Here is a 25,835-nt window from a genome sequence, read left to right on the forward strand (position 1 = left end):
TCATCCCTGGCACAGGTTGGACCTCCCTGGTCTGACACCCTGGGGCCTGAACGAGGGATTTTGCTGGACTGGGGAATTCATTTCTGGCCCCCAGAAAGGCTCCTCCTGGTCTGGCTGCCAACTTCCCCACTGGCTCCCAGCCGTACCGGCTCTGCCAGGCTGACCCGTGGCTCCCAGCCCCACCAGTCCTGCCACCGTGGCTCCTGGCCCCACCAGGGCAGACCACTATCCTGCCGGAGTCCTCCGGTGCTCCAAGCGCCCTGCTGCCAGCTCAGACAGACTCCCGCAAGTCTGGGGGGGCTCCTGGCCGCCTTTCCCCCTGCGCCAGCCCAACTGGGCCTCCAGTCCTCCACCGGGACTCCCTGATCCAGCCACACCTGTAGTCCAGCCAGTCCCAGTTTCAGTCTGTGGGAAGGAAAGGGCTGTGCAAGGAATACTGAGATGCAGCCACTTCTGGGGTGGATCCAACAGCTGTTTAACAGAGCACAGGAACACCCCTGGCTGGTTAGGACAGGAAGTGAAGACTAACATCCCGTAGAAGCCACAGGGCAGACAAGGGGTAGGCATAACAACCAGAGGGCAGTGTCAGGTCACTGAGGGTAACTCCAGCTCTTACACCAAGTACCAGGAGATCTTTGAGTGACAAGTGGTCAGGGCTGGAGGGTTCAGTCTTGTCCAACAGACACAATCTTTGTATTTTTACACAGCACCTCGAGGCAACGCCCATCATCCCCCCCCCCCCCCCCCCCCCCCCCCCCCCGCTGTGTTAGCCATTGGGGTATAAAATTGGAGGATGCATCTTCATCATGTGCTAGGACATTTCAAATTCCATCCGGGAGACTGAGACAGGAAACTGGCCCCCCAGAGTTTCTACATCTCAACCCAGACTCCCCCAAGTGGCTCAGAAAGACCCATACCTGGGTGGCTCAACATGCAGGCTGCACCGGAAAACCGGTCGGACTATACAGACACTGAGGATTTACCCTCAGCCGGTCCCCTACCCCCCAACCTCTTCTCTCTCTCTTTACTCCTGCGACACACAGTGCTGCAAGTACACTCCGCTACAGCGGGGTTCGCCAGGCCCCGGCGGCAGGCCTGAGGTGAATGGAGCCTGCGGGGCTCACACAGCGTGCGTTCCCTACAGCCCACCTTCAAATCAGAAAAACGATCGCCCCGCTTGTAAGGAGGAGGAAGCCGATTCCGATCACAAAGCAAGTCTCTGCCACCTCTCTTCTCAGCCAGCAGCAATTACAGCTGCGTACCTACGCCGAGTCCGGAGCAATCGCTGCATGGCGCTAGGTCAACGAAGGCACCGGCCCCTGCTGGTTACTGATTCCTGCTACCAGGCTGGAGCCGTGGAAGATGAGCCGCCCCTGCTTGTAGAGCGAAGTAACTGCCATCCAGAGACGTGCCAACCGGAGTGCGGCTGACCCCTCCCGCCGCTGGGAGCCTCGCCCAGTAAGCCTGCAAGGCGTGCAGGGTAAGACGCAGCGAGGCCGCAAGTGCTCCGATGGGGAGCGCGTCCGCGAGGGCCGGCAGCCAGCGAGAACGCAGGCTTAGCAAGGCAGGCTGGGCCTGTGAGCCGATCAGACCCCACTCCCCGGGCTGAGGTCAGCGACGGGACTGAGCGCCCCGTGGCAGGGAGGGAAAGGGCAATGAGGGAGGTGAGCCAGGGTCTGCCACTGGCCAAGTCCTGCAGGGTAGCGTTTGGCTTAGGAGCCGAGTCCCATCAGATTTCAATGGGGCCTCTTCAGAATGTGACCCTCACTTCTCTGCATCTCCGTTTGCCCGGCAGTACAATGGGACGGAAGCGCCCCACCTCCTGCAGGATGGGTATGCGCGTAAACTCGGGCTCTTGGGTGCCGGGCTCAGGGGCCATGCCATGGACGGATACCCACGTCCCGGGTCCTGCGAGGCTGCAGTTCTCATCTGCAAGGGATCAGCCCAGCCACATTTCAGCTACCGGGTGTAGCCAGCTGGCTAAGTGCTGCTGCCCTTATTCACGGGCAACTCCTTTGGCTTCTCTGGGAGTTTTCATTCCTGATGAGCCAGACCTTGGAGCTCTTAGGTCAGATCTGCCAGAGAAGCCAAGGGAATTCTGCTGACCTTGCCCCAGCAGGGTGTGGGTCAGCAGCCAGACAACCTCCCTGCAGGCAGAGCAGCAGTAACACACCCCGGCTTCGCCAGGGTGCTGGGTAGCTGGAGACCTGCCCCGCCCCGACTGGCGATGCAGCTGCACAGACACACCACTGCCGTACATTTAATACTTACAAAAAGGGAGTGATATTTAAAGGTATAAAAAGGACGGTAGGAAAAGCAGCCCAGGCTGAGCTGCTAAGACAAACGACCAGCAGCGAAGACGAGTCTAAGTCAAGAGAGCAGCGACTCCACTTTCACCCTCTTGGCTGCTACGGGACCGCGGTCTGAGCCAGGACACTCCTGTTTCAGACTGTCCCAGTTCTCCTTGCGTGAGGGCCCGCGCCCAGGGCAAGCCCCGTCGGCCTCCTCCGTCGTGCCGTTGTGGTGGGAGCAGGGCTCTTCCTTGGCCGGGCGCGGAGCCTCTGGGTCGAGTTTTAGGGGTGGTTCGGGCTTCACAAGCGCAGAACTCTCCACCACCGCCGGCCCCGTCCACTCGGGGATCTCCAGACTGAGCTGCTTCATCAGCTGTGTCATGACTTCGTCCACGTAGCCATGGATGCGCAGGTCGGCTTGCCTGTCCTGGGGCCAAGAGACAGGAAAAAGGGTCATGGAGCTGGCGTCTCTCCAGCCTTACTGCTCACGTGTGCATCCAGAGGGCAGGAGCCTTGGAGCGCTACCACCCCGGCCATGATCCGGCCCACCTCTGGATCACCAGCCAACAGCTTCCTGGTTGCCTTGATAGAGGAAACTGGGGAACCCCTTTTACTAGAGAAGCCCCAAGTGCAGCTTGGGGGCTGCAGACCCCTAACATGCGGCTGCTCTCTGCCTCTTACTAGAGGCCTAGGACACAGCTGAGCAGCCTCGGGGGAAGTCCAAACTCCAAGTAATTTGAGAGCTCTCTCTCAAGGGACCTCTGACTCTCAGGATTTTGCTCTGGTTTTCAAAGGCCATGGGTGTTAATTGCAACGCCTAGCAATTTGCCTCACACCTTGGACTAATTCTCAGCTCTGCACTGACCAGTGATAGAAATGTAGCCGTGTTAGTCTGGTGTAGCTGAAACAAAACACAGGACTATGTAGCACTTTAAAGACTAACAAGATGGTTTATTAGGTGATGGTTGTGACAATTTTCTTCCACTATTTGATCTGAGGAAGTGGGTCTGGCCCATGAAAGCTCATCACCTAATAAACCATCTTGTTAGTCTTTAAAGTGCTACATAGTCCTGTTTTTTGTTTCTGCACTGACCAGGCAGCATGTGAGACAGATTCCAATTATCTTGATGCAGAAATAAGGGGGGAGTTGGCAGTGTAAAGAGGCAGGATTATGCCTCCTGTAGTTTAAGACACCAGTATCTGGGCAGATTTCACGAACGTGAAATGTTCAGTATCACCTTCTAGACAGCTAGAAATGTGGAGCCTTTCAGCCCTGATGTGAAAAGGTCCAGGAGCGACACATTTTCATTAACGATCCAGATGAGGTTTGCACCCTCAGCAAGCTCACAGACGATGCTAAGCTGGAGAGAGGTAGATACGCTGGAGGGCAGGGATAGAGTGCAAAGTGACCTAGACAAATTGGAGGATTGGGCCACAAGAAATCTGATGAGGTTCAACAAGGACAAGTGCAGAGTCCTGCACTTGGGACGGAAGAATCCCAAGCATTGTTACATGCTGGGGACCAACCAGTTAAGTAGTAGTTCTGCAGAAAAGGACCTGGGGGTTACAGTGGATGAGAAGCTGGATATGAGTCAACAGTGTGCCCTTGTAGCCAAGAAGGCTAATGGCATATTAGGTTGCATTCAGAGGAGCACTGCCAGTCGCTCCAGAGATGTGATTATTCCTCTTTTCTCAGCTCTGGTGAGGCCACATCTGGAATATTGTGTCCAGTTCTGGGTCCCCAATTACAGGAAGGATGTGGCTGCATTGGAGAGGGTCCAGCGGAGGGCAACCAAAATGATTAGGGAGCTGGAGCATATGACCTATGAGGAGAGGCTGAGGGAGTTGGGTCTATTTAGTCTGCAGAAGAGAAGAGTGAGGGGGGATTCGATAGCAGCCTTCAACTTCCTGAAGGGAGGTTCCCAAGAGGCTGGAGAAAGGCTGTTCACAGTAGTGATGGAAGGCAGAACAAGGAGCAATGGTCTCAAGTTACAGTGGGAGAGGTCCAGGTTGGATATTAGAAAAAACTATTTCCCTAGGAGGGTGGTGAAGCACTGGGATGGGTTCCCTAGGGAAGTAGTGGAGTCTCCATCCCTAGAGGTGTTTAAGTCTCGGCTTGACAAAGCCCTGGCTGGGTTGATTTAGTCGGGACTGGTCCTGCCGTGGGCAGGGGGCTGGACTTGATGGCCTTCTAAGGTCTCTTCCAGCTCTAGGATTCTATGATTCTAGACAAGTACAGAGTCCTGCACTTGGGACAGAAGGATCCCCAGCACTGCTACAGGCTGGGGACCTTTCCACAGAAAAGGACCTGGGGTTTACAGTGGCCGAGAAGTGGGACAGGAGTCAACAGTGCACCCTTGTAGCCACAAGGACTAATGGCATATTGGGCTCCAGTAGTAGGAGCACTGCCAGCCAACTGAGGGAAGTGATTATTCCCCTCTAGTCGTCATTGGTGAGGCCAAACTGGAGTACTGTGTCCAGTTTGGGGCCCCCTCACTACAGAAAGGACGTGGACGCATTGGAGAGACCACAGCAGAGGGCAACAAAAGGGATGAGGGGGCTGGAGCATATGACTTATGAGGAGAGCCTGAAGGGACTGGGCTTATTTAGACTGTAGAAAATAGGGGGGGGGGGGATTTGATAGCACACGAAAGGGGGGTTCCAAAGAGGATGGCGAGAGGCTGATCTCAGCAGCGGTAGACAACAGAACGAGGAGCGATGGTCTCAAGTTACAGCCGGGGAGGTCTAGGTTGGATATTAGGAAAACGATTTCCCGAGGAAGGTGTGAAGCCCTGGGATGGGTTCCCCAGGGAGGGGATGGAATCTCTGTCCTTAGAGGTATTTAAGTTCTGTCTTCACAACGTCCTGGCTGGGTTGATTTAGTTGGGGTTGCTCTGGTTTTGAGCAGGGGGTTGGACCAGATGACCTCCTGAGGCCTCTTCCAACTCTAATCTTCTGATTCTATGGAGGCCGGACAGCACAGAATAACCCATTTAACACATACTGGGCTTCGGGCAGGCCAATGTCACAAACATCCCCATGTTTCTGGTAAGAGGTCCTACGGGTCTCTATTTCCGGAGGGGACGGGTGGGAACTCGGAGTTGGGAAACACATTGAGACGGACGGGTTGAATCACCAAGAGTTCTGCAGAGTCTCCTGCCTAGGACAGGGACTAGATGATCGGAGCAGGTTTTTACGTCTGTCCTTGATGCATTTGGACAGTCTGGGAAACAAACTGCCTTGGTTGTTTAGGATTCTAGCAATCAGGGTAATTGAGGGAGGTCAGAACATACATAATTTGGTCAAATTCCATCGGCTCACACCAGGACTTAACTCCTGGGAAGTTCATTAATACGCCGGATCGCAATTCACCTTGGGATACCTGAGGGGGTTTTGATCCCACCAGGATTATTTTGATTCACAGCCCTAAGGTCGTGAGCAATGGGGACCCAACCTGTTTACTTACTGAACTAGGTTGATTTCCTCTAGTCGGCATCATCCCGCCTGGCTCCCAGACTGACTCGTTTTTGCAGGATTCAATCAAGCATCCACAAGTACCGAGTACTACGGCTGGAATAAAATCCAGGCCTGTCAGACTTCCACTGGGCAGCTCTGCACTCACAGGGCCGGCCAAAGCATGTGAACTCACGTGCTTCGTTGCTTGCAGATTCACGATCACCAGCTTCCCTCCTTTCCTTTTCGTGAGGAGGGGGAGGTTGCCACTCGGTTTGATCTGAAGAGAGGTCCCCAGCGTGACTGACAGGTTGGCTTTCCTGTGGGCAGAAAGGAGACTTGCAAGCCCATAAAGGGAACAGAGCCGGTCTCAATGGCTGAAGTCACCGGCTCTAAGATGACAGAAGGCCAGAGGCCCAGCCAGACGCTACCCATTGGTCTTACTGTCCCTCCGACGAGACTCATGCCACAAGTATTCTCATAAACTGCATCTCAACTTCATTCAAAATGGGAGCCTGTGAAATCTAGGGACGTTAAAAACTGGCATTTGCTTATCGGATAGTCTGTCGACTAGTTGATTTCTCCACTCCCCTTTTGCTGCCTCTATAATATAGAGGCAGAAAAGCCGGGGGGGGGGGGGAGGGAAGAGAAAGGGGTACTTCAAAGTGGCAGTGCCAAGGCAGTATTTCAAAGGGGCAGCCGCTGCACACCTGATCCACAGATCAGCTGTGTGCTGGCTGCCCCTTTAAAATGCCACCTTTGTGCGTTTCAAAGGGCCAGGCGTGGAGTCCTCAGCTGACCCCGGGCCTCCACGGCTGCCCCTTTGAAACATGCAGAGGTGGCGTTTCAAAGGGGCAGTGGAGCCCGGAGCCAGCTGGGGAGTTCCCAGCTGACCCCGGGCTCCATGGCTTTGAAATGCACAAGAGCCCCCGCTGGGGACTCTTGTACATTTCAAAGCAGGCACTCGTGTGCAGCCCAGAGTCAGGGGGACTTCCCACTGGCCCCAGGCTGTATGCAGAGTTCCCACTGGGGCTCTTGTACATTTCAAAGGAGGAATGCGGAAGTGCCTAAGGACTAGTCAATTAACCTCATTTCAACATCCCTAGTAAAATCAGCGAATAAAACCCCGTTCAGAGTGATGCTCAGCAGACTTGATTTATGACTGGCAGCTCTTGGGGGCGAGGAGCCTCTGCGTTTTGTGTTTGTACCGCACCTAGCGCAACGGGGCCCTGGTCACTGCCCCGGTAAAAAACCAACAACAAACCAGGCCTTGGAAAGTCTAGTAAATATCCATCCACCCCCCAGCAACGCCAAGTAAACGTCCTTTCATTTCCTTCCACGCTCTGTCCCTTTACACTGGGACACCAGCGAGGCAGCCACGTATTCATGTGCCACTGATGACTGCTAGGGATGTGAACCGTTACTAGGTGAGCATCGCCCCAAACGGTGTGCCTGCAAATAGAATCAGCTCCCCTCCTGCAGGGTGCCCGCCATGGACAGGGCCTGTCCTCCCTCCCCTGGGCTCCCAGCTGTCCACAGACAAAACAGAGCCCTGTAGCAGGCTTTTCTGAGCAGCATGTAGGGGTGGGGCAGGCAGAAAGCCTCCTCCTGCACCCGTGGGCCAGATCCAGTGGCGTGGTGGGCTGGATCCGGCCTGCAGGCCACGTTTTTCCCCGACCCTGCTCCTGAGCAATACCACAAGCACCTGGGCTCAGGGGGTAGGAGGAAGGTAGGGTGTAGGATTGGGCTGGGGGTGCGGGAGGGAGCAGGGGATTGGGAGCTGCTACCATTTGGGGGGGGTACAGATGGCTCCTCACCTCCCTGCGCTTGCAGGCACTGCCGCCTGTTGCTCCCATTGGCCACGATTCTCGGCGGCGGGGGTGGAGCCTGCAGGCGAGCGCAGGGACAGAGCATCCCCATAGGGGCTTTAACGCCAGCTCCCCGCTGCTTCCATCTGCGGCAGGGAGTCAGCACGATCTCTGAGGCTTAGGCCTCGCTACAGGGCTGGAGGGCCAGTGCTGGTTCGCCCCGCTACGGGGGAAAGCCCCAAGCCTCATGCGGGCCAGATCCAGGCAAGCCTGAGCCTGGATCCAGTCTGCCGGCTGTAGGCTCCCCATCCCTGGCTTTGGGATGCACTTTACTCTCCTTTCACCCCTGGAGTCTAATACTCACAAGCGTCCGCTACAATTTATAATTCTGGCCAGTGTGGCAAGGGCCCCTCTTACCCAGGCCACTGCTTGGGCCAGTCTCTCCCCCTTTCCCCGCGGGCTGGGGCTTGCAGCAGGGCTCTGTGGTAGGGAGCCCAGCCATTCCTCCTGGGACTCCCTTCCCTGCTCTTTGCGAGGACTCACTCGCAAACGTTTGCTCTCCTGCTCTCAGTCTCCCCCATACCTCCCCTCCCGTCCTCTCACTCTCCCCTCCACCTTCCAACGGGAGAGGCTTTTAAAGGCCTTCAGCAAGCCGGCGGTGGAGTCAGCTGGCCCCAATCTGCCTGCGCCAGCTCCCTCCCTGCTGCTTCTAATCGCCCTGCTGGCCTCTGCTCCTATTTCACAGGTCTTTCCCCCTTTTGGGGCTGCCCTTCCCCTGCTCTACAGGAGCCCTCTGGCCTGACCCTGCCACACCTCCCCTGCCCCTGCTCAACACCACGGGGTTGGGCTACTTGCATCGGGAAACAGTGCACCCTTGACAAGTTGTCTGCGTTTCCATGCTGGGCTCCCCATCTATGTTGCACCCAGAAGTAGGAGGGCTGCAGGGACAGGAACCACCTGCTTACCCTCGCGTTCCTGTCCTTGTTCCGGTGCATCCATCGCAGGGGTGCATGATCGGTGACCAGGGTAAACCTTCGCCGGAGCAGGTGGTAGCGTAGGCTTTCCACGGCCCATGCTACTGCAAGGCATTCCCTCTCTGCTACGACACACTCTTCTTCCCTCAGCAGGAGCTGGCTGTTGAGGTATAAGACCGGACGTTCTTCCTCCCCAACCATTTGTAACAACACTGCTCCTAACCCCACTTCCGAGGCATCAGGCTGCAGGATAAACGCCTTTTTAAAAGCAGGGGCTCGGAGGACTGGGTCACTGCAGATCCGTAAAAGCTTCTTCCGCTGCAGTGGTCCATTTTACGCTGTCGGGGCCGCAGACTCTGGTCAGGTCAGCGAAGGGGTATGCCCTGGAAGCGAAGTGGCGAATGAACCCGCAGAAATATCCAACCAGTCCTAGAAATGCCCTGACCTGCTTCTTCCTGGTTGGTTGCAGCCAATTCGCATTGCTTCCACTTTGTTGAGTTGGAGCCTCACTATGCCCCTTCCTACAATATATTCATGGTATTTAGCTTCGGCTAGCTCAATCGCATGCTTAGTGGGATCTGCCGTAAGGCCGGCTCTCCTCAGGGTCTCCAACACAGCCTCCACCTTCTCCAGGTGTGTATCCCGATCTGGGCTGTGGACAACAACATCATCTAAATAGGTGGCCGCATACTTGGCATGCGGGCGTAATAGCTTGTCCGTAAGCCTTTGGAGTGTTGCGGGGGCCCCATGCAGGTCAAAGGGGAAGACCGTATACAGGAAGAGGCCCTCTGGAGTTGAAAAGGCCGTCTTTCCTTTGGCTTCTGGGGCCAAAGGGATCTGCCAGTAGCCCTTGGTCAAGTCAAGGGTGGACAGAGATGGGGCCTTCCCCAGTTAGTTGATTAGCTCATCTACCCATGGCATAGGGTAGGCATCACATCTGGACACCTCGGTCAACTTTCGGAAGTCACTGCAAAACTGTAGGCTTCCATCGGGCTTGGGCACCAAAGCAATAGGACTGGACCACTGGCTACATGACTCCTCAGTGGCTCTGAGTTCCAGCATTTTCTTAACCTCAACTTGGAGCTCCCCTCGCTTTGCCTCGGGTATTCGGTAGGGCTTACTGTTCACCTTCACTCCTGGATTGGTGACGATGTCTCAGTTGTTTTCCCAGGCTCTGCAGAACACACATCATGATTTCTCTCAATCATATCAGTTACTTCTGCCCGTTGGTCCAGGGTCAATTCAGGGGAAATCCCCAGCTGCCTTTGTGAGTTCTCCTCTTGGGGTGGTGCTCCCAGAGCAACCAATTGCACTTCTCTGTCTTGCCAGGGTTTCAACAAATTGAGATGACATATTTGCTCCGGCTTCCGCTTGTCAGGCTGGCGAACCTTGTCATCCACCTTGCCAGCGGCTTGTATCACTTCATATGGCCCCTGCCACCTGGCTAGGAGTTTACTCTCGGCCGTTGGCACCAACACCGTCACCCAGTCTCCCACTTGGAACTTTCGGGGAGTCGCTTGACAGTTGTAATAGGCCTGTTGGACCTCCTGCGCCTTCTCTAAATGTTCTCGCACTACGGGGGTGACTCTGGCTGTCCTGTCCCTCCTCTGGAGCACATGATCAATGATGCTCTTCCTTGGGTTGGGCTGCTCCTCCCACACCTCTTCGGCGAGGTCCAGAATACCCTGTGGGTTACTCCCATACAAAAGCTCCACCAGAAAGAATCCAGTAGACGCTTGAGGGACTTCCCTTACGGCAAACCTGAGAAATGGCAGCAGAGTATCCCAGTCTTTGCTGTCCAGGCTTACCACTTCCTGGAGCATATTTTTCAGAGTCCTGTTAAACCACTCGATGAGGCCATCAGTTTGGGGATGACAGACAGACGTCCTCAGGGCCTGAATGTGGAGCAGGGTACGCAAGTCCTTCACGAGCTTGGACACAAAGGGGGGCCCTTGATCCGTTAGGATTTCTTTGGGTATCCCAACCCTAGAGAAAATTTGGATTAGCTCTCTCTAGTGTTTTGGACAGGGTATTGCGTAGGTGCGCTGCCTCTGGGTACCGGGTGCCATAGTCCAAAACATCTAGTATGTTCTGATGGCCTCACACAGACTTCTCTAGCGGCCCAATTATGTCCACAACAATCCTCTCGAAGGGGACTTCAATGATTGGTAGGGTACCAACGGGGCCCTCAGGTGCGGTCGGGGCCCGTGTAACTGGCATTTAGGACAGGCAGCACAATATCTCCAGACTTCCATGTAGATCCCTGGCCAAAAGAACCTCCATAGACTGTAGTCCAGGGTCTTGCCTACCCTCACATGCCCCCCAAACAAATGACTGTGTGTTTCCTCCAGTACCACCCTCCGGTGCCTTTGAGATACCAAGACTTGTTTCACCTCTTGGTCCTCTATACGAGCTACTCTATATAGCAGATCCCCCTTAATTATATAATAAGGCCCAGTACCCTTGCTCCTTCCCTCCATGGGGACCCCATTAACCTTGACCACCTTCTTATGGACATTTTGATAGACTGGGTCGTTGGCTTGATCCTGTCCAAAAGCTTCCCATGAGGGTCTAACATGTCTAAGCTCAAGGGGGCCTCTCTGTTCCCTCCCGTGATGAGCTGGCTCCTGCTTCTGGCTCATCTACTTCCAGGGTTTCCCTCCGAGTAGTCTGATGGGCTCCCACCCCCCGCAAGCTCCTGCTTCAGATTTTGAGCCAAGATTCTTGTCCCCAACCTCTTAGCGGCCCTTCCTTCCCGCCTCATCTTCTGGGGGCGCCCTAGCACAGGGAACAGGTCCTGGGAAAATTCATGGAAGATCGGGAGAGAGTTACCTTTTTCTGCTCAGTCCTGCGGTAGCAGGTCGTTAAACCTGGGGAAGTCTCGTCCTATGACCACTGGATAGAGAAGCCTTCACACTGTCACACTTGAGAGACTTCCTTGAACTTCTCTCTTCCCAGGGATGGTGGGGTAATAATTAACATCCCCACGCACACCCGAAATCCCAGTGCACTTGGCTCGGGTCAGCTGGTCCTGCCCCACTAGCTTCCCCGAGACCAACGTAACCGCGCTCCCCGAGTCCACTAACATGGTGATTTCTACCCCATTCATTTTCACTGGCCGGGTGTACTGATGGGGGGCTACTGCAATGCCTACAAGGCTGATCAGGGCATAGGGGCCTCGCAGGTTTCCTAGGTCACATTGCACAGGCTTTTCTATATTAGGGCACTGCGCTGCTATATGCCCCATTTCCCTGCAGGCGTAATACCTATATCCCCCCTTTTCTTTGGGCTGTTGGGCCTTGCCCCCTGGCACTCTCTACCCCAGCCTCCAAATCCCTTTGTAACCTCTAGTCGTTCCTCTGCCTCCTTTCTCTTTGTCCGTGCTCGGTCTGGGGCTTCGGGAGCATGGACCCTTGGAGCGAGGGCCCCGTGTTCCGACGCACCGCCTCCCCAGGGAGTCGAGAAAAGCTCCTTGGCAGTCAACCGCCTCTCCACGAGGGCTACTAAATCATCGACCGTAGATGGGTCATTCTGCCCAGCCCACTCCCACAGGTCCGGTGGTAACCCCCTTGTATACCTGTCAAGGACGACGATGCGATCTTCTCTGGGCTGTGGATTTCGGGCTGTAACCATTTCCGGGCCAGATGGACCACGACAAATAATTGGGTTCGGGGGGTTCTCTCTTCCCGATATTTCCATTCGTGGAATCTTTGGGCTCTCACAGCTGCCCTGACCCCTGCCCACGCCAGAATCTCAGCCTTCACCTGGGAGTAATTGGAAGCTGCTTCCTCAGCCACGTCAAAATGCGCCTCGGGGCTTCCCCACTCAGGAAAGGGGCTAAAATGCTCAGCTTGGGGCCGGGCCTCCCGCAAGGCTGTCCTTTCAAAGGCCAAAAGAGAGGCCCCCACATCATTGTCCCGTCATCTTCTGTAAGGAACAACTGGCGCGTAATGGCCACGTCCTGTCTTGACTCAGCTGAAGGTCCTGGCTGCCCAGAGGCAGATTTGCCCCCTCCTGCAGGGTGGCTCAGTCCTGAGCAGCCTGGCTCATCGGGAGCTGGTTTGTTTCCTGCTGGAGCTGCACCGATTCTTGCTGGGCAGCCATCTGCACCCAGGTAGCTTCTTGCTGGGCCGCGGTGGCCTGCACCAGTGCCTCCATATGTACTTCTCCTTTAAGAGGGGTCAAGTTAACCTGTTTTAGGGTCGCTGTGAGGCCTCACAGCAGCATCCCACTCCTGACACCACGTGTGGCAAGGGCCCCCTCTTACCCAGGCCACTGCTTGGGCCAGTCTCTTGCCCTTCTCCCCAGGGGTTGGGGCTTGCAGCAGGGCTCCGTGATAGGGAGCCCAGCCACTCCTCCTGGGACTCCCTCCCCTGCTCTTTCTGCGCTGAAGCCGCTATGACTCACTCTCAAACTTTTGCTCTCCTGCTCTGTCTCCCCTATACCTCCCCTCCCGTCCTCTCACTCTCCCTTCCACCTTCCAACGGGGGAGGCTTTTAAAGGCCTTCAGCAAGCCAGCAGTGGAGTCAGCTGGCCCCAATCTGCCTGTGCCAGCTCCCTCCCAGCTACTTCTAATCGCCCTGCTGCCCTCTGCTTCTATTTAGCAGGTCTCTCCCCATTTTTGGGCTGCCTTTCCCCCAGTCTGCAGGAGTCCTCTGGCCTCACCCTGCCACACCAGCTACAGTCATTCTTAAGGGTTAGACAGGATTAAAATCTTGGAGCAAAAGGTCAGTGAAGGAGGAATGGCAAGTCAGATTCCAAGTATCTGAACAGCCTAATCCAGCCCAGCAGAAGGCAAGATGCTTGGAGAGGAGAGCAAGAATTTTCATGTTGGATGATTTATCGTAGGGAGGTTTTATTGAAGTACCAGGTTTTAAACAAACAGGAGCCAAACCCCAGTGCTGTGGAAAGCAATACCTGCAGGCTTCATCTGCCAAGCTGAGGTCCCGATCAGGCAGGGAATCTTCCCAGTCCAAAATAGTGTCGATTAACTTTCCTCTGGAAAAAAAAACCCAACAGGAAACAGGGTTGGCTTTGCTCTTAGACAAGGAATAATCAGACACAGAGACTCGCTGTATCATAGAATAATAGAGCTCGAAGAGACCTCAGGAGGTCGTCAAGTCTAGCCCCCTGCCCTAGGAAAGACCAATCCCAACTAAATCCACCCAGCCAGGGCTCTGGGTAACCAGTATTCAGGGAGCAACGGGAGGGGGGGGGGTAGATTTTCCGAGATGCAAAGGACACCTAGGAACCCAACTCCTACTGAGACACGATGTGAACTGGGTGCCAAGCTCCCATTTATATCTTCTCCTGCACAGACTCTGCTTTTCATCAGACAGCGTTTCACAGACTTAAGCTAACCCAGCTGGGTGTGAGCACAGACTCACCACTCCTAAGACAGACACAAATGAGAGCCGTGGGCCCTTCATTGAGTACCTAGAGGAGCCCTACCGGGTATGCTGGGACGGTGCCATGTGGCACAAACCAAAGACACAGAAGCAGGAAATGCTGGAGTCCGGGAGTGTCATAAATGGTAAGTTTCTGCAGGGTCCCTTCCCCCGAGGCCGTCCTTACGTGATACATACCGGCAGGCACGAAGCCCTCTGGCTTTGGAGACATCACACAGCCTGCCCGTTGGCTTGAGGCCCATGCTGCCCACAATGGTGTCCCGCACATATTGCCTGTGGATACAAGAAGAAAGGATGCAATTTGGGGCACGAGACAAAAAACAAAATCTGTTCACAGCAATTTGCCTGCAAGTGCGTCGATAAGACAGATGCTAGAAAGCACCAGCCAGATTCCAGGTCGTGGGATTGAGTAATGGGAGGGAAGATGGAAAGGCAGAGAAATACGGAGGATCATTTTTCAGAGAGGTAGCTGTGCTGGTCTGTTTCAGCAAACACAATGAGGAGCCCTGTGGCACCTTAAAGACTAACACATTTATTGGGGCATAAGCTTTGTATGTATAAAGCTCGGCCGTATTGAAGCATCCACTTCATCTCTCCGCGGAAGGGAGCTGCAGCCCACGACAGCTTATGCCCAAATAAAATGCAGGACAATGTAGCACTTTAAAGACTAACAAGATGGTTTATTAGATGATGAGCTTTCGTGGGCCACACCCACTTCCTCAGATCAAAAAAAGGTGGGTTTTTTTTTGTTTGTTTGTTTTTTGATCTGAGGAAGTGGGTCTGGCCCACGAAAGCTCATCATCTAATAAACCATCTTGTTAGTCTTTAAAGTGCTACATTGTCCTGCATTTTGCTTCAACTACATGGAGAGACCACTGATATTTAACCCTGGGCATGACCAATATAACGTGATGAGCTGATGACAGGAGCTGTGAGCATCTTCTAGGGACACGAGATAATGATCTCCCACTGAGGGGCAAGATTTAAGTATTTATCCAGGATCTGCTCATATCACATGCCCTGGGCTCTCTGCATCATGGGCTTATCTGTCAGAAAAGCCCTGGGGGAGATCAAACTCGACTCACGCTAGACCAGGTATAGAACAGAATCCAAAACTGCAGCAGCCACGTGTGCCCCGGACACACACCACAGGTTCGCAATGCCTGTCGGCAGTGGAGAGACTCACACACGTGTCTCGAGCAGGAGGGATGACGTACTTGCCGCATTTCACACATTCCTCCACAAACATGTTCCCGTGCAGCTCGGCCAGCTTGTCCCTGCGGAAGAAACAGCGAAGATGAACAGAAACCCGGTGGCCACGCGGCCCCTGGCTGATGCATCAGCCAGCTCGACAGATTCCTATTCACAGCCGGTGTGGATGCAGCAGGCCCAAACAGCCTCCAGTTAAGCTTTTGACAATGTCTAGCTCTCACAGACGTACTGTTCCGGATGACACATTCCTGGGCTGGGCCGGCAGCAACCGAGCCATGTGGCCCAAAGGTTTCTGTGATGATGCCATAGGGTGAATCACCCTAAAAATGAGCCAGATTATTTTCATACGAGCCCTCTGCTAGTGGCACCCTCAGCTTTGTTATCAGTTTCCCACCGTTCCCCAACACCCAGTTAACCCACAAGAGCCTACCCCGATGCAACTGATTGGATTTAGGGAATTTACTCGGAATAAAGAACAAAGTGTCTTTCTAGGTAGGTGTATTGTGGTAGCGCGTTGGTGCCCTGTTCCTAGGTCAGGCCCCCACTGTGGCAGGTGCTACACAAACAGCACACAGGGATGCTCTTGCCTGAAGGAGCACACAATCTTAGTAGGTTCAAATGGAAAGCCAGCCCTTCAGCAAATGAAAACCACCACCACAGAGTTCGCACTCTAGCCGCTACCGTAATACAACTAATAGCAGCCCCAACCAAAGCCAGGGTGCTCTGTGCATGCATGCAGTGAGAGTGGTTGTGCCCCAAACATTTACCACCCAAAGGCCGTGTCCAGACTCAGGGGTTTTTTCGGGAAAAGTAGCCTTTTCCCGAAAAAACTTCCCCTGCGTCCAGACTCAAGCCGCGTTCTTTCGAAATTATTTCGAAAGAACGCGGCTTTTCTTTCGATGGCGGTAAACCTCGTTTCACGAGGAAGAACGCCTTCTTTCGAAAGTTCCTCTTTCGAAAGAAGGCGTTCTTCAATGTAAAGAGGCCGTCTTCGAAAGAGAGCATCCAGTCTCGCTGGGTGCTCTCTTTCGAAAAAGCGGATTTCTCTTTCGAAAGATCTGCCTGCAGTCTAGACGCGATCTTTTGAAAGAGCCTCTTTCGAAAGAAGCCTGCAGTCTAGACATAGCCAAACAGACAAGACAAAGGATGAGTGGGGGAAACAGACCAAGAATGGTCACAGTAGGTCACAGTAGGTAACTAGCAGTGTAACATTATCCTGGTTTCCGGCCTACCATACAGCCTTAGATATAGAGGATACACATTTCCCAACCTTCATGCTTTTTCTGCACCTTGCTGATAAGGAAGTTTCACCCAAGGCAACAGACACGCTTGACTAATGCTAAAAGCAGGCCTTTGAAAGAGAGACAACTTTAGGGACTGAACTGTACTGGTTTCCCATAGTTTTACTGCCACCATGTAGATGTAACAACGTGTGACACATCAAATCACCCCACAACAAAGGTACAATTTCCGGTGTGAAATGCTACAGAAGGAAAGAGGCGTCTCAGATTGCAAACACAAGTACGTTTCTGATTTCTTCCCCCTGTTGTGGGCCTGATCTATGATTTTTATCTGAGATCAGTAATGACATAGGTCCATCACTTCTTTGATGTTTTTTATTATTTGGTCCTGGCATGATTCTAGTTCTTTGCTGTTAATTACCTCAAGAGTTAATTACCGCAGACTGCAACAGTACTGTCAGCCTGATTCATTGGGTACCTCGGAAACCACCTGCAGTTGCTTCTGTAAGATCAGTGCCTCTTTGTAAGTTCCTTTGTTGTGGAAAGCGCGTGATTTGTTTTAATCCAAGTTCCCCTTGTGCTCAGTGCAACTTTCAACGTTAGTGACATTCGCCAGGTGCAGATGTAAAGAGACAGTCTCTCTGAGTTCTGCATTACATTAACTTGAAACAGGGGGACTCCTCCCTTAAGTATTGCAGGGACAAGGGGATTAGTCAATCGCTTTTTGGTGATTTCTCTTCCCAGCGCCCATTCTACATTCTAAACATCGTCAGCTCCTACCCAATGAAGCCAGCAAGTTCTCCCTCCTCCCCCGCATCCAAACATCACAGAATATCTCTGTCCTAGGTCATGCAGAGGTGTCAGTGGGCAGGTCCATGACATGATTTTCCAGGATACATGCCCAACATAAGGGACCTATGATGGGACAGGTCCTCAGGTAGGGTATGTCTACACTACAGTGTTATTTCAAAAGATCTTATTTCGAAATAGTTAATTTAGAACATAAGAACGGCCGTACTGGGTGAGACCAAAGGTCCATCTAGCCCAGTATCCTGTCTGCCAACAGTGGCCAGCACCAGGTGCCCCAGAGAGGGTGGACCGAAGACAATGATCAAGCGATTTGTCTCCTGCCTCCTTCTCCAGCCTCTGACAAACAGAGGCCAGGGACACCATTTCTATCCCCTGGCTAATAGCCTTTTATGGACCAACCCTCCACAAAATTATCTAGCTTCTCTTTAAACTCTGTTATAGTCCTAGCCTTCACAGCCTCCTCTGGCAAGGGGTTCCACAGGTTGACTACACGCTGTGTGAAGAACTTTCTTTTATTAGTTTTAAACCTGCTACCCATTAACTTCATTTGGTGATGTATCTCTTTAAGGCTTCTGGGATTTTTAGAGCAGCCAAAGTGCAGAGGCAGCAGCAGATGGGAGAGAGGAGGATGGTCCCAAGCTCCTGTTTCTTTAGGGGTCTGTTACTCTTGCACTCTAGGGGTATGTCTAGACTACAGGGTTTTGTCGACAGAAGTTTTGTCAACAGATACTGTCGACAAAGCTTCTGTTGACAAAGAGCGTCTAGACTACATCCAGTTCTGTCGACAAAGCAAGCCGCTTTGTCGACATAACAGCGTGGACGCAAAGGACAGTGTAGATGCAATAATGCCTTCTATCGACAGAACTCTGTTGATAAAGGCGTTATTCCTCGTAGAATGAGGTTTACATACGTCAACAAAACTGCTGAGTTTTGTCGACATTATATCGACATAACTGAAAGGCAGTGTGGACGCAGATATAGTTTTGTCAACAAAAGTCCACTTTTGTCGACAAAACCCTGTAGTCTAGACAGACCCCAGAAGTCCCAGAAAATGGGTGTTGACTGACTCCTAGTCTCTACTATCCCAAGGGGGTACAGTCAACCTGTTCCAATGCTCTACCCCCATCCAGCAGTTGTTCAGGATGACTGCGCTAGAGATCTCACTTTTTCAAACAACATTGTCTGGATCAATGGTTCCCAACCTTTTTTGTGGCACGGACCAGCAAACCCATTCACAAACTTCTGGCAGACCAGCAACATTTTATTTGCATATTTGTTATGAAATAATGAATATGCAAATAAAATGTTACCAGTCTGCCAAAAGCACCACCCTCCCCCACCCCAGCCGCTGTGAACAGCCAGCTTCAGCTTTGCCAGCCCCCGCCACCAGACCTCCCAGTGCCAGCCTCCTGCTTCCAGAGCCCCACTGCCATAAAGGGCCATGTCACAGGGGAAAGGCTGAAGCTAGGACCAGGGCCACGTGGTGGCTACCCTGCTGCTCCTGGGGCAGGGCAGCTGACCGCCCCGTGGCCCTGCCCTGGAGCAGCTGAGCAGTCACTGGTGGGTTGAGGTGGTGGGTGGGTCTCAGAGGGAACACTGGCCGGGTGATGTTCTCCAGCTCCGGCCCCTAGAGCCCCCGTGGCCTGGCAGTCAGTGGTTCATGGACTGGCACCGGACTGGCAGTTGGGAACCGATGGCCTGGACAAATGCAAAAGCCTGTCATACTTTTCTCTGTATTTTTGGATAGTGTCTTCCACAACTTGGAAACCATATTCTTTTAGGAAGGAGGAGTGGTTCTCATAGGAAAGGTGGTTCCATTAAGTAGAACATATGGATGTATCTAGCTGTGATCTGGTCACATCTCATGTGAAACCAACCCTCTTGCATTAATGGCAATGTTCATTCTTTAGTTCTCCCTGTCTTCATTTACAATTGATGGCGTAGACCTGGGCATTTAAGTCTGTCTGGAAAAGAACAACCAGGGCAAACTGCTTCAATCCCTTGTTCAAATGGCTCGGTTTTTGCTACATGGTGAAATGAGAATGAGAAGGTTGCAACTCTTGTCACGTCTTTGCTTTTCAGTTCTTCCCCTGGCAGTGTCACTGTTTGGTTTTTGCCACTGTTGGGTGTTGATGAGCAGAGATTGCTCCTAAATGAATTGATGTTGAACGGCTGGAAAGCCCAGCACTGGGACAAGAAAAGCATCTCACATGCAGGCTCAAACTCAATATTCAGCTCTTCTGTTTCAACTAGCCAATTAGCCCGTCATAAGATGGGATTTTCAGGTCTCTCCTCCACGTCTGTCTTCTCTCCTGAGCCTCCGGTCTCTCTCTCCTCCTGCCGCTGCCACCTCCTCTCTCTCTCTCTCTCTCTAAGCTTTCCTCCGCCTTCTGCCTCTCTCTCGGTCTCTCTCTTTCTCTTCTCTTCCCCCTCCTGCCTCTCACTCGGGGGACTGCGGAGCCCAAACTGCGCCCGTGCTGCATGGGGAGCGCGGAGTCCAAACAGTCGCTTGCTCCACTTGCTCCCACGTGGCGGCCTGGCTGAGCAGTGCAGAAGTCAGCTGAGCGCCACGGCGGGAGGTGAAAGGGGGCGGGGTGGTGACATACACGGCTGGGGGCGGGGCCTGGAGCCGCTGTCACACTGCACATCACCGCTCCGCCCCCCTTCACCTCCCACCGTGGTGCTCAGCTGACTTCTGCGCTGCTCAGCCGGGCCGCCGCGGGGGAGCAAGCGGCTGTTTGTGCTTCCCCGTGGCGGCCTGGCTGAGCAGCACAGAAGTCAGCGAAGGAGGGCGGGGCAGTGACGTACATGGCCAGGCCCCACCCCCTGGGCATGTTACGACACTGCCCCCCCCCCCCCTTCTCTTCCCACAGTGGCTCTCGGCTGACTTCTGCGCCGCTCAGCTGGGCCGCCGCGAGGGAGCAAGCGGCCGTTTGGGCCCCCACACTCCCCATGCAGCACGGGCTGCCCAGAGGGAACAGCCAGCATTTCAGGCAACAGCACCGCCCAGAGGGAACAGCCAGCATTTCAGCGTTACAGACTCACAGACTATATCAATGATGAGGAAAATTTCATTCAATAACATTTGATCTTGAAGAAAAAACAGATTTTCTGCACCGCAAGATGAGCATGGATGCTTTCTCCTGATCAACTCTAGGCATGTAAACACTGTCAGTGCAACACAATTGTCTCTTCACTACGCCAACACTTGTTTTCCACCACTTCCTTCAATCTGTCCAGTTTTAGTCAGGAATTCTCACACTGATACTTGGCAATTAGTGAGCACTTGCCATATTGATCAGTAGCTTTTACATTTTCTTTAGCTAGGATGAGAAAGTGCCGCCTCCCCCATTCGATACTCAAGCCTAAAAACAAATTGAGCTGGCCAGCTTCATTCAGGACCATAGCATCAGTTATCCTGACCGTGCCATCTAGAGTCTAGCAAGTCAAGCCTTAGCAGATCACAGGATCACACACTGCCCTAACATCCAAAGGCACTTAATGCCACCCACTAGCCACACAACCCTCAATAACCAGTGGTTTAATATATTCCCCTTCCGTGCTGGGTTTTTTTCGGCAGTTTGGTTGCTTTCCTCTTGCGTCTTTGTAGGCATAAGAAGCTCAATCACTTCCTTCTTACCATCTTAGAATTGTTATAATTTTCATTTGCCGGTTGAAATCAGAGTCTAGTGTTTCTCCTATAAAAAGCTCCTTTCAAACCTGTAACGTTCATAGCAGTATTTGAGTGTGACTCTCATGCTTTGCCCATGCACAGAAACTGCATCAGTTAAACTAAGCCAGTTAAAAAACAACCTTCACACCCACAGGTGCCGACTCTGTGGGTGCTCCAGGGCTGGAGCACCCACAGGGAAAAATTAGTGGGTGCTGAGCATTCACTGACAACTCAACTCCCTCCCACACACCCCTCTGACTTGCTGGTGACCTCACTGACCAACTCCAGTCCTCCCCTGCCCTCCCAGCACTTCTGGAACATTGCAAACAGCTGTTTCCCAGCATTCGGGAAGCTCCAGGAGGAAGGGGGAGGAATGGACACAGGCTTTGCTCTGGGGAGGAGGTGGCTGGGGATAGGGAGCGGGTGAGGCAGGGATGGGAAGAGGCAGGGGCTTGGGGAAAGAGGTAGACTAGGGGCAGAGCCTGGGGAAGAGTGGGGGGTGGAGTATTTCCTGGCTAGAGGGGAAGCAGGCACCTATGCTCACACCTTCAATGTAATGCCTGCACATGTGTATCCACACCAGGCCGCAGAATTTAAAAAAAGAAGAGAGACCAACCCTGAGTCATAGCTCGCACTAGAACGTTCTTGAAGTGTGAAGTTGGCTCCCCCTCACTCCAAAGAAAACGACTCTGATGTGTAGAGAACCGCGCTTTTCCCAATCACTCAGGTCTGACTTTGTCAAAGGGCCATTTGTCTTGCTAAGAAAAAGAAATCAGCTCTGAGCTGCCTCACGGGATGAGAACACAAGCAAATATCTCCTCAAGCCAGACAGCTACTAGATTGGCTCGTTAGTTAACACCATGTCATGGTCTTTGTAAGATGCACCTTCTCTAAGGAGGTAATTTCCATTCACACCCGCTTCCCAGTTCCTCTTCCCTTATACTTTCTTTCTTGAATTAAAATTGCATTCTCATCTACCCACCTGATCCAAGCACTCAAGCACACCAGGCAAATAACCCATTTGTTTGAAGTGCTTGAAATGTGCTGTCTGGGGTATTTTCATTGTAGATTAAAGTTTCTCCTGAAGGCAGAAGTTGCCTTTTCCAGCCTGAGCTAATGGAAAGGCAGGTTCCTTTGAGGACATCCTTGAAGTTGTCTTTACCTAAGTGCAGTTCAATCTTTACTGTCATTCACGTGGGGATTGGAGAGTCTGTATCCACACGCCAATCAAGTGCATAACACATTACGGGGCACAGCACCGGGCTGTTTTGGACACTGTTATAATGAGGATGCAGGAAGAGAAACAAACAAATCAAGGAAACCACAGCTCGCATAAGAGGATTATTAACCTGAAACTCAAGACTCTCCTCCTTGTGCCCTTTCTAACAGATTGCAGGTGTATGTGGCAAAGCATAATTGAAAGGCACTGCAGAGTCCGTCAGGCAGCAGTACAGGTTTTCTCACAGAAGAGATGGGGCAGGATGGGTGTTCGGGAACCTTACCTGATGAATCCCAGTTTACCTAAAACAAAAATTCCTGTAAAAGCCGATACTTGGAGGTGAATCAAATGAGACACTTGCACAAAGAAGTGCAAGGGTTCAGACAGCCAAGTTAGCCTTTGGGAAATGAGTTTGATTTCTCAGTCCAGTTCCAGAGGACAGGTGTCCTCTAAATGGGCCACAAATGACACCCTTGCTGGCAGTTTTCATGAAGAAGCCACAACCTTAGTAGGTTACAGAGACCAAATTCCCCCTTCTTCAAAGGGTCTGTAATGGACAGGAGGAGTACTGACCAGCACCTAAGGGGTTAAACTCAGGTAGCTACCAAAGCTCTTGCAAAGCAGGCTGTGCAACTGTCACCGGAGCACACCTTGATTCCCTCTCTACACCTCCCTGCAGACATACGGTAGCCTCCCCATTCGCTGTACAGCGTCTTGTATGTTAATCGTGCTTTGTAAATATCAGTACAATTTAGATCTACTTGGGACCAAATGGAAAGTTTCCCATTTTCACTTGACAGAATCCCCACAAACATACAAAGAGTAGAACACAGAGGAAGGCGATGGGAGAATGGCCTGACATAACCTGTCTATGAATTCAGTCCTTCCAGATGGTGAATCATGATGTTTCCAATGGTGATCATAGAATCATAGAACACTAGAACTGGAAGGGACCTCAAGAGGTCATCGAGTCCAGTCCCCTGCCCTCATCAATACCAGCTGCTTTACATACACCAATGTCTGACCTTTAATACAGAAAGAGGCGGCTAGTTCAAATCTAGCAGCATGGAGTCCCAGCAGAGCTTGGGGAAGTATTCCTAGAGCTATGTGGGTCATCGCCTTTCAACAAATAAGGCCCCCTTTAGAAACAGCAACAGAGGAAGCAACACTGGGTTTAGCTTGCTCCAGGGTACTACACCAAGAGCAATAGTAGATGGTGCTGCTGCTGTTACATCTGCCTCTATTCTAGCCTTACAGCTCCTCCCTCTCTTTAGATCCCATTCAGTTTATTTTCCCCAAATGCATCCCATAGCTCCCCACTCCCCATCCACACCCAGACTGTAGTAGTGGGACTAATAGCTCTTTTAGTACAAACATGATTAGAGAAGCCGTGTTGCTTCTAAAGCTCAAGAGATTTGGGCTCCAGGGTTTGCTTTCATCTCAGGAGAGCAATACCTGTTTTGGTACAGGGCGGCCCCACTATAAGTCGCCCCGGTATACATCCATTCCACACTAAAGTCGTTGATGCTTGTAAGAACTGATTCTTTATAGGTCCTTCCGTTCCCTGCTCTTAAGTCGTTTTTTTGCACAAATGGAAGTCAGCCGTGGGGGAAAAAATTCCCCGCTTTAAGTTGTTTCGCTGTAAGTCCAAGTTTTTTTTAGCGTATCTTGGACTTAGGGTGTGTCTAGACGACAGGTCTTTTTTGGAAAAAAGTGGCCTTTTTTCGAAAAAACGTCCCCTGCATCTAGACTGCTGCTGCCTTCTTTCAAAAGGAAATCAAAAAAACACAGCAGTTTTTTCAACCGTGGAAAACCTCATTTTACAAGGAATAATGCCTTGTAAAAAGTGCTCTTTCGAAAAAAGGCGCTATGTAATGCAAACTGTGCTTTTGTGAAAGAGAGCATCCAGACTGCCTGGGTGTTCTCTTTTGAAAAAGCAGCTTGTTTTTTCGAAAGTACTGGCTGTCGTCTAGACACTCTCTTTCGAAAGAGGCTTGTAGTCTAGATGTATCCTTATTGCGAAGACAGCCTGTACAAGCATTAGCAGAGATTTGTGCCGCTTCTACACACATTGTCCTGCAAAGCTGCACTTGATAACAGGTTCTAGTGCCTGTTACAGGCCTCTGGGCCCTGCTGGGCAGAGATGGATAAGGGAGGCGCAGTACCGTGGGAATCCGGAACGCACATGCAGGCCATCCACGTTCTGGCTGACCAGGAACTTCAAGATGCCGACTCTCTGCAGCTCCAGCAGCGCCATGTGTGTCTTGGTGGGCCTCGCATTCTCAAAGGTAGTGTCAAACTTGGGGGACAATCCCCTCTCTTCCATAGTCCATACGCCATTGGGCCCCCTGTTGGAGGGGAGGGAAAGAAGTTAAGTTATAACTGGAGGTAGCAGAGATTAAGCACAGTCAGCAATCCTACTTAAGGGAGAAAGAGCAAAGTGAGTTGCTAAACAAAGGTGAGGTGCTACCATGGCATTTCTGGGCCCCACAGCTGCAACCTTGCTGCTTCATTCAATGCTCCTGGGGACAACATGTTAATATTAAACAGTAACGAGCAAGATAGAAATGAGAATGAGAATTCCTGCACTGACCCAAATCAAATCTGATACTGAAAGTACAGGCATGAAGAGCAGGCAATGCTGGAAGGAGGGCATCTAATGGAGGACTGAGATCCAGTGGGCTTAATACCTGCTGTAGAGCACTCAAAGCTGCCTGTGTGTCACAGGGAACGATAGCAGTGGGATGACATGAGGCTTAATGAGGCATAACTGCCAGACCTATCAGTAAGAGCATTATACTGGTTGGACCTCTCTAGTCCAGAACTCTCTAGTCCGGAAACATCCATTGTCTGCAATGATTATAGTTAGCTGGGTGTCCACTTTTCATGGATCTGGCCGAGTTTCCTATAGTCCCATAACGTGTGTTTACATCCAGCAGTCCTGGCTCTGAGTGTTCTGTGATATTACTTAGCTCTAATTTACCCCTAAACGTCCTCCAGCAGCCCAGTAAGCAGTAGGGATATTACATTTCGATTAACTGGCTAATCAAATAGTCGATGCAATTTGCATCGACTATTAGATTAGTTGATAAAATTTGCATCGACTATTAGATTAGTCGATAAGGGCACCTCCACTTTTTAAATGTAGCAACAGCCTCGGGGCTGTTGCTAAACTTCAAAGGCGAAAGCGCTGCAGGGAGCATGGGGCCTGAATCCCCCGCTGGCCCCGTGCTCCCTGCAGCGTTTCAAAGCAGCAGCACAGCATGGAGCCCAGGGTCAGCTGGGGAGTCCATCCCCTGCACTTGATCTTCCCTCCACCAGCTTATTTTCCTGCTAGGACACTTCCTATAGCAGGTAAATTGCCCTTCATTGACTGCTTTGTAACACATGTGGCCTTTCAGCGCCCTCTAGATTCAACCTCAAGAGTATCTCAGATTCACTGATGGGGAACCCGTGAGTTGCAGACTGGGAGCCCTGGGGGGTTAGCTAGACACAATCGGAAATCAAGAGACTGAAGAGACTTATTAGGTCAGCTGTGGGGCAGGATCATGCCGTAGGGAATATTCTCCAGTGCTTTGCCCGATCTCAAATGAATTGAGCAAAGTCACTTTCATTACTCCCGAGACCACGGTCCACAGCCTCCACTATCAAATGCTTTCCTAATGCTGAGCCCACTGGCAGAAGCGACTGGTGAGGGGGGCCCAGAGGGGGCACCGTCCGTGTGCCCTCCCAGCCCGGGAAAGGGT

General features: G+C 52.2%; 1 protein-coding gene across 3 annotated transcripts in view; it reads right to left on the reverse strand.

The window, feature by feature from the left end:
* Window positions 1-2,244: 2,244 nt before the first annotated feature.
* Window positions 2,245-25,835, reverse strand: part of SIRT6 (sirtuin 6) — a 32,454-nt gene continuing 8,863 nt past the window's right edge. Inside the window, exons 3-8 of one of the 3 annotated variants that reach the window (XM_075903015.1) lie at window positions 24,255-24,437; window positions 15,152-15,211; window positions 14,112-14,207; window positions 13,444-13,524; window positions 5,941-6,064; window positions 2,245-2,718 (exon numbers count right to left, since the gene is read on the reverse strand). In XM_075903015.1, coding sequence (XP_075759130.1) covers window positions 2,371-2,718; window positions 5,941-6,064; window positions 13,444-13,524; window positions 14,112-14,207; window positions 15,152-15,211; window positions 24,255-24,437 — 892 coding nt within the window. In that variant the 3' untranslated portion in view covers window positions 2,245-2,370. Of the gene's footprint in view, window positions 2,719-5,940; window positions 6,065-8,562; window positions 12,696-13,443; window positions 13,525-14,111; window positions 14,208-15,151; window positions 15,212-24,254; window positions 24,438-25,835 lie in introns of those variants that run through there. The other 2 variants (XR_012896711.1, XM_075903016.1) reach the window with 2 other exon arrangements.

Source organism: Pelodiscus sinensis, chromosome 19 (genome assembly GCF_049634645.1).
Source record: "Pelodiscus sinensis isolate JC-2024 chromosome 19, ASM4963464v1, whole genome shotgun sequence".
Taxonomy (NCBI): domain Eukaryota; kingdom Metazoa; phylum Chordata; order Testudines; family Trionychidae; genus Pelodiscus; species Pelodiscus sinensis.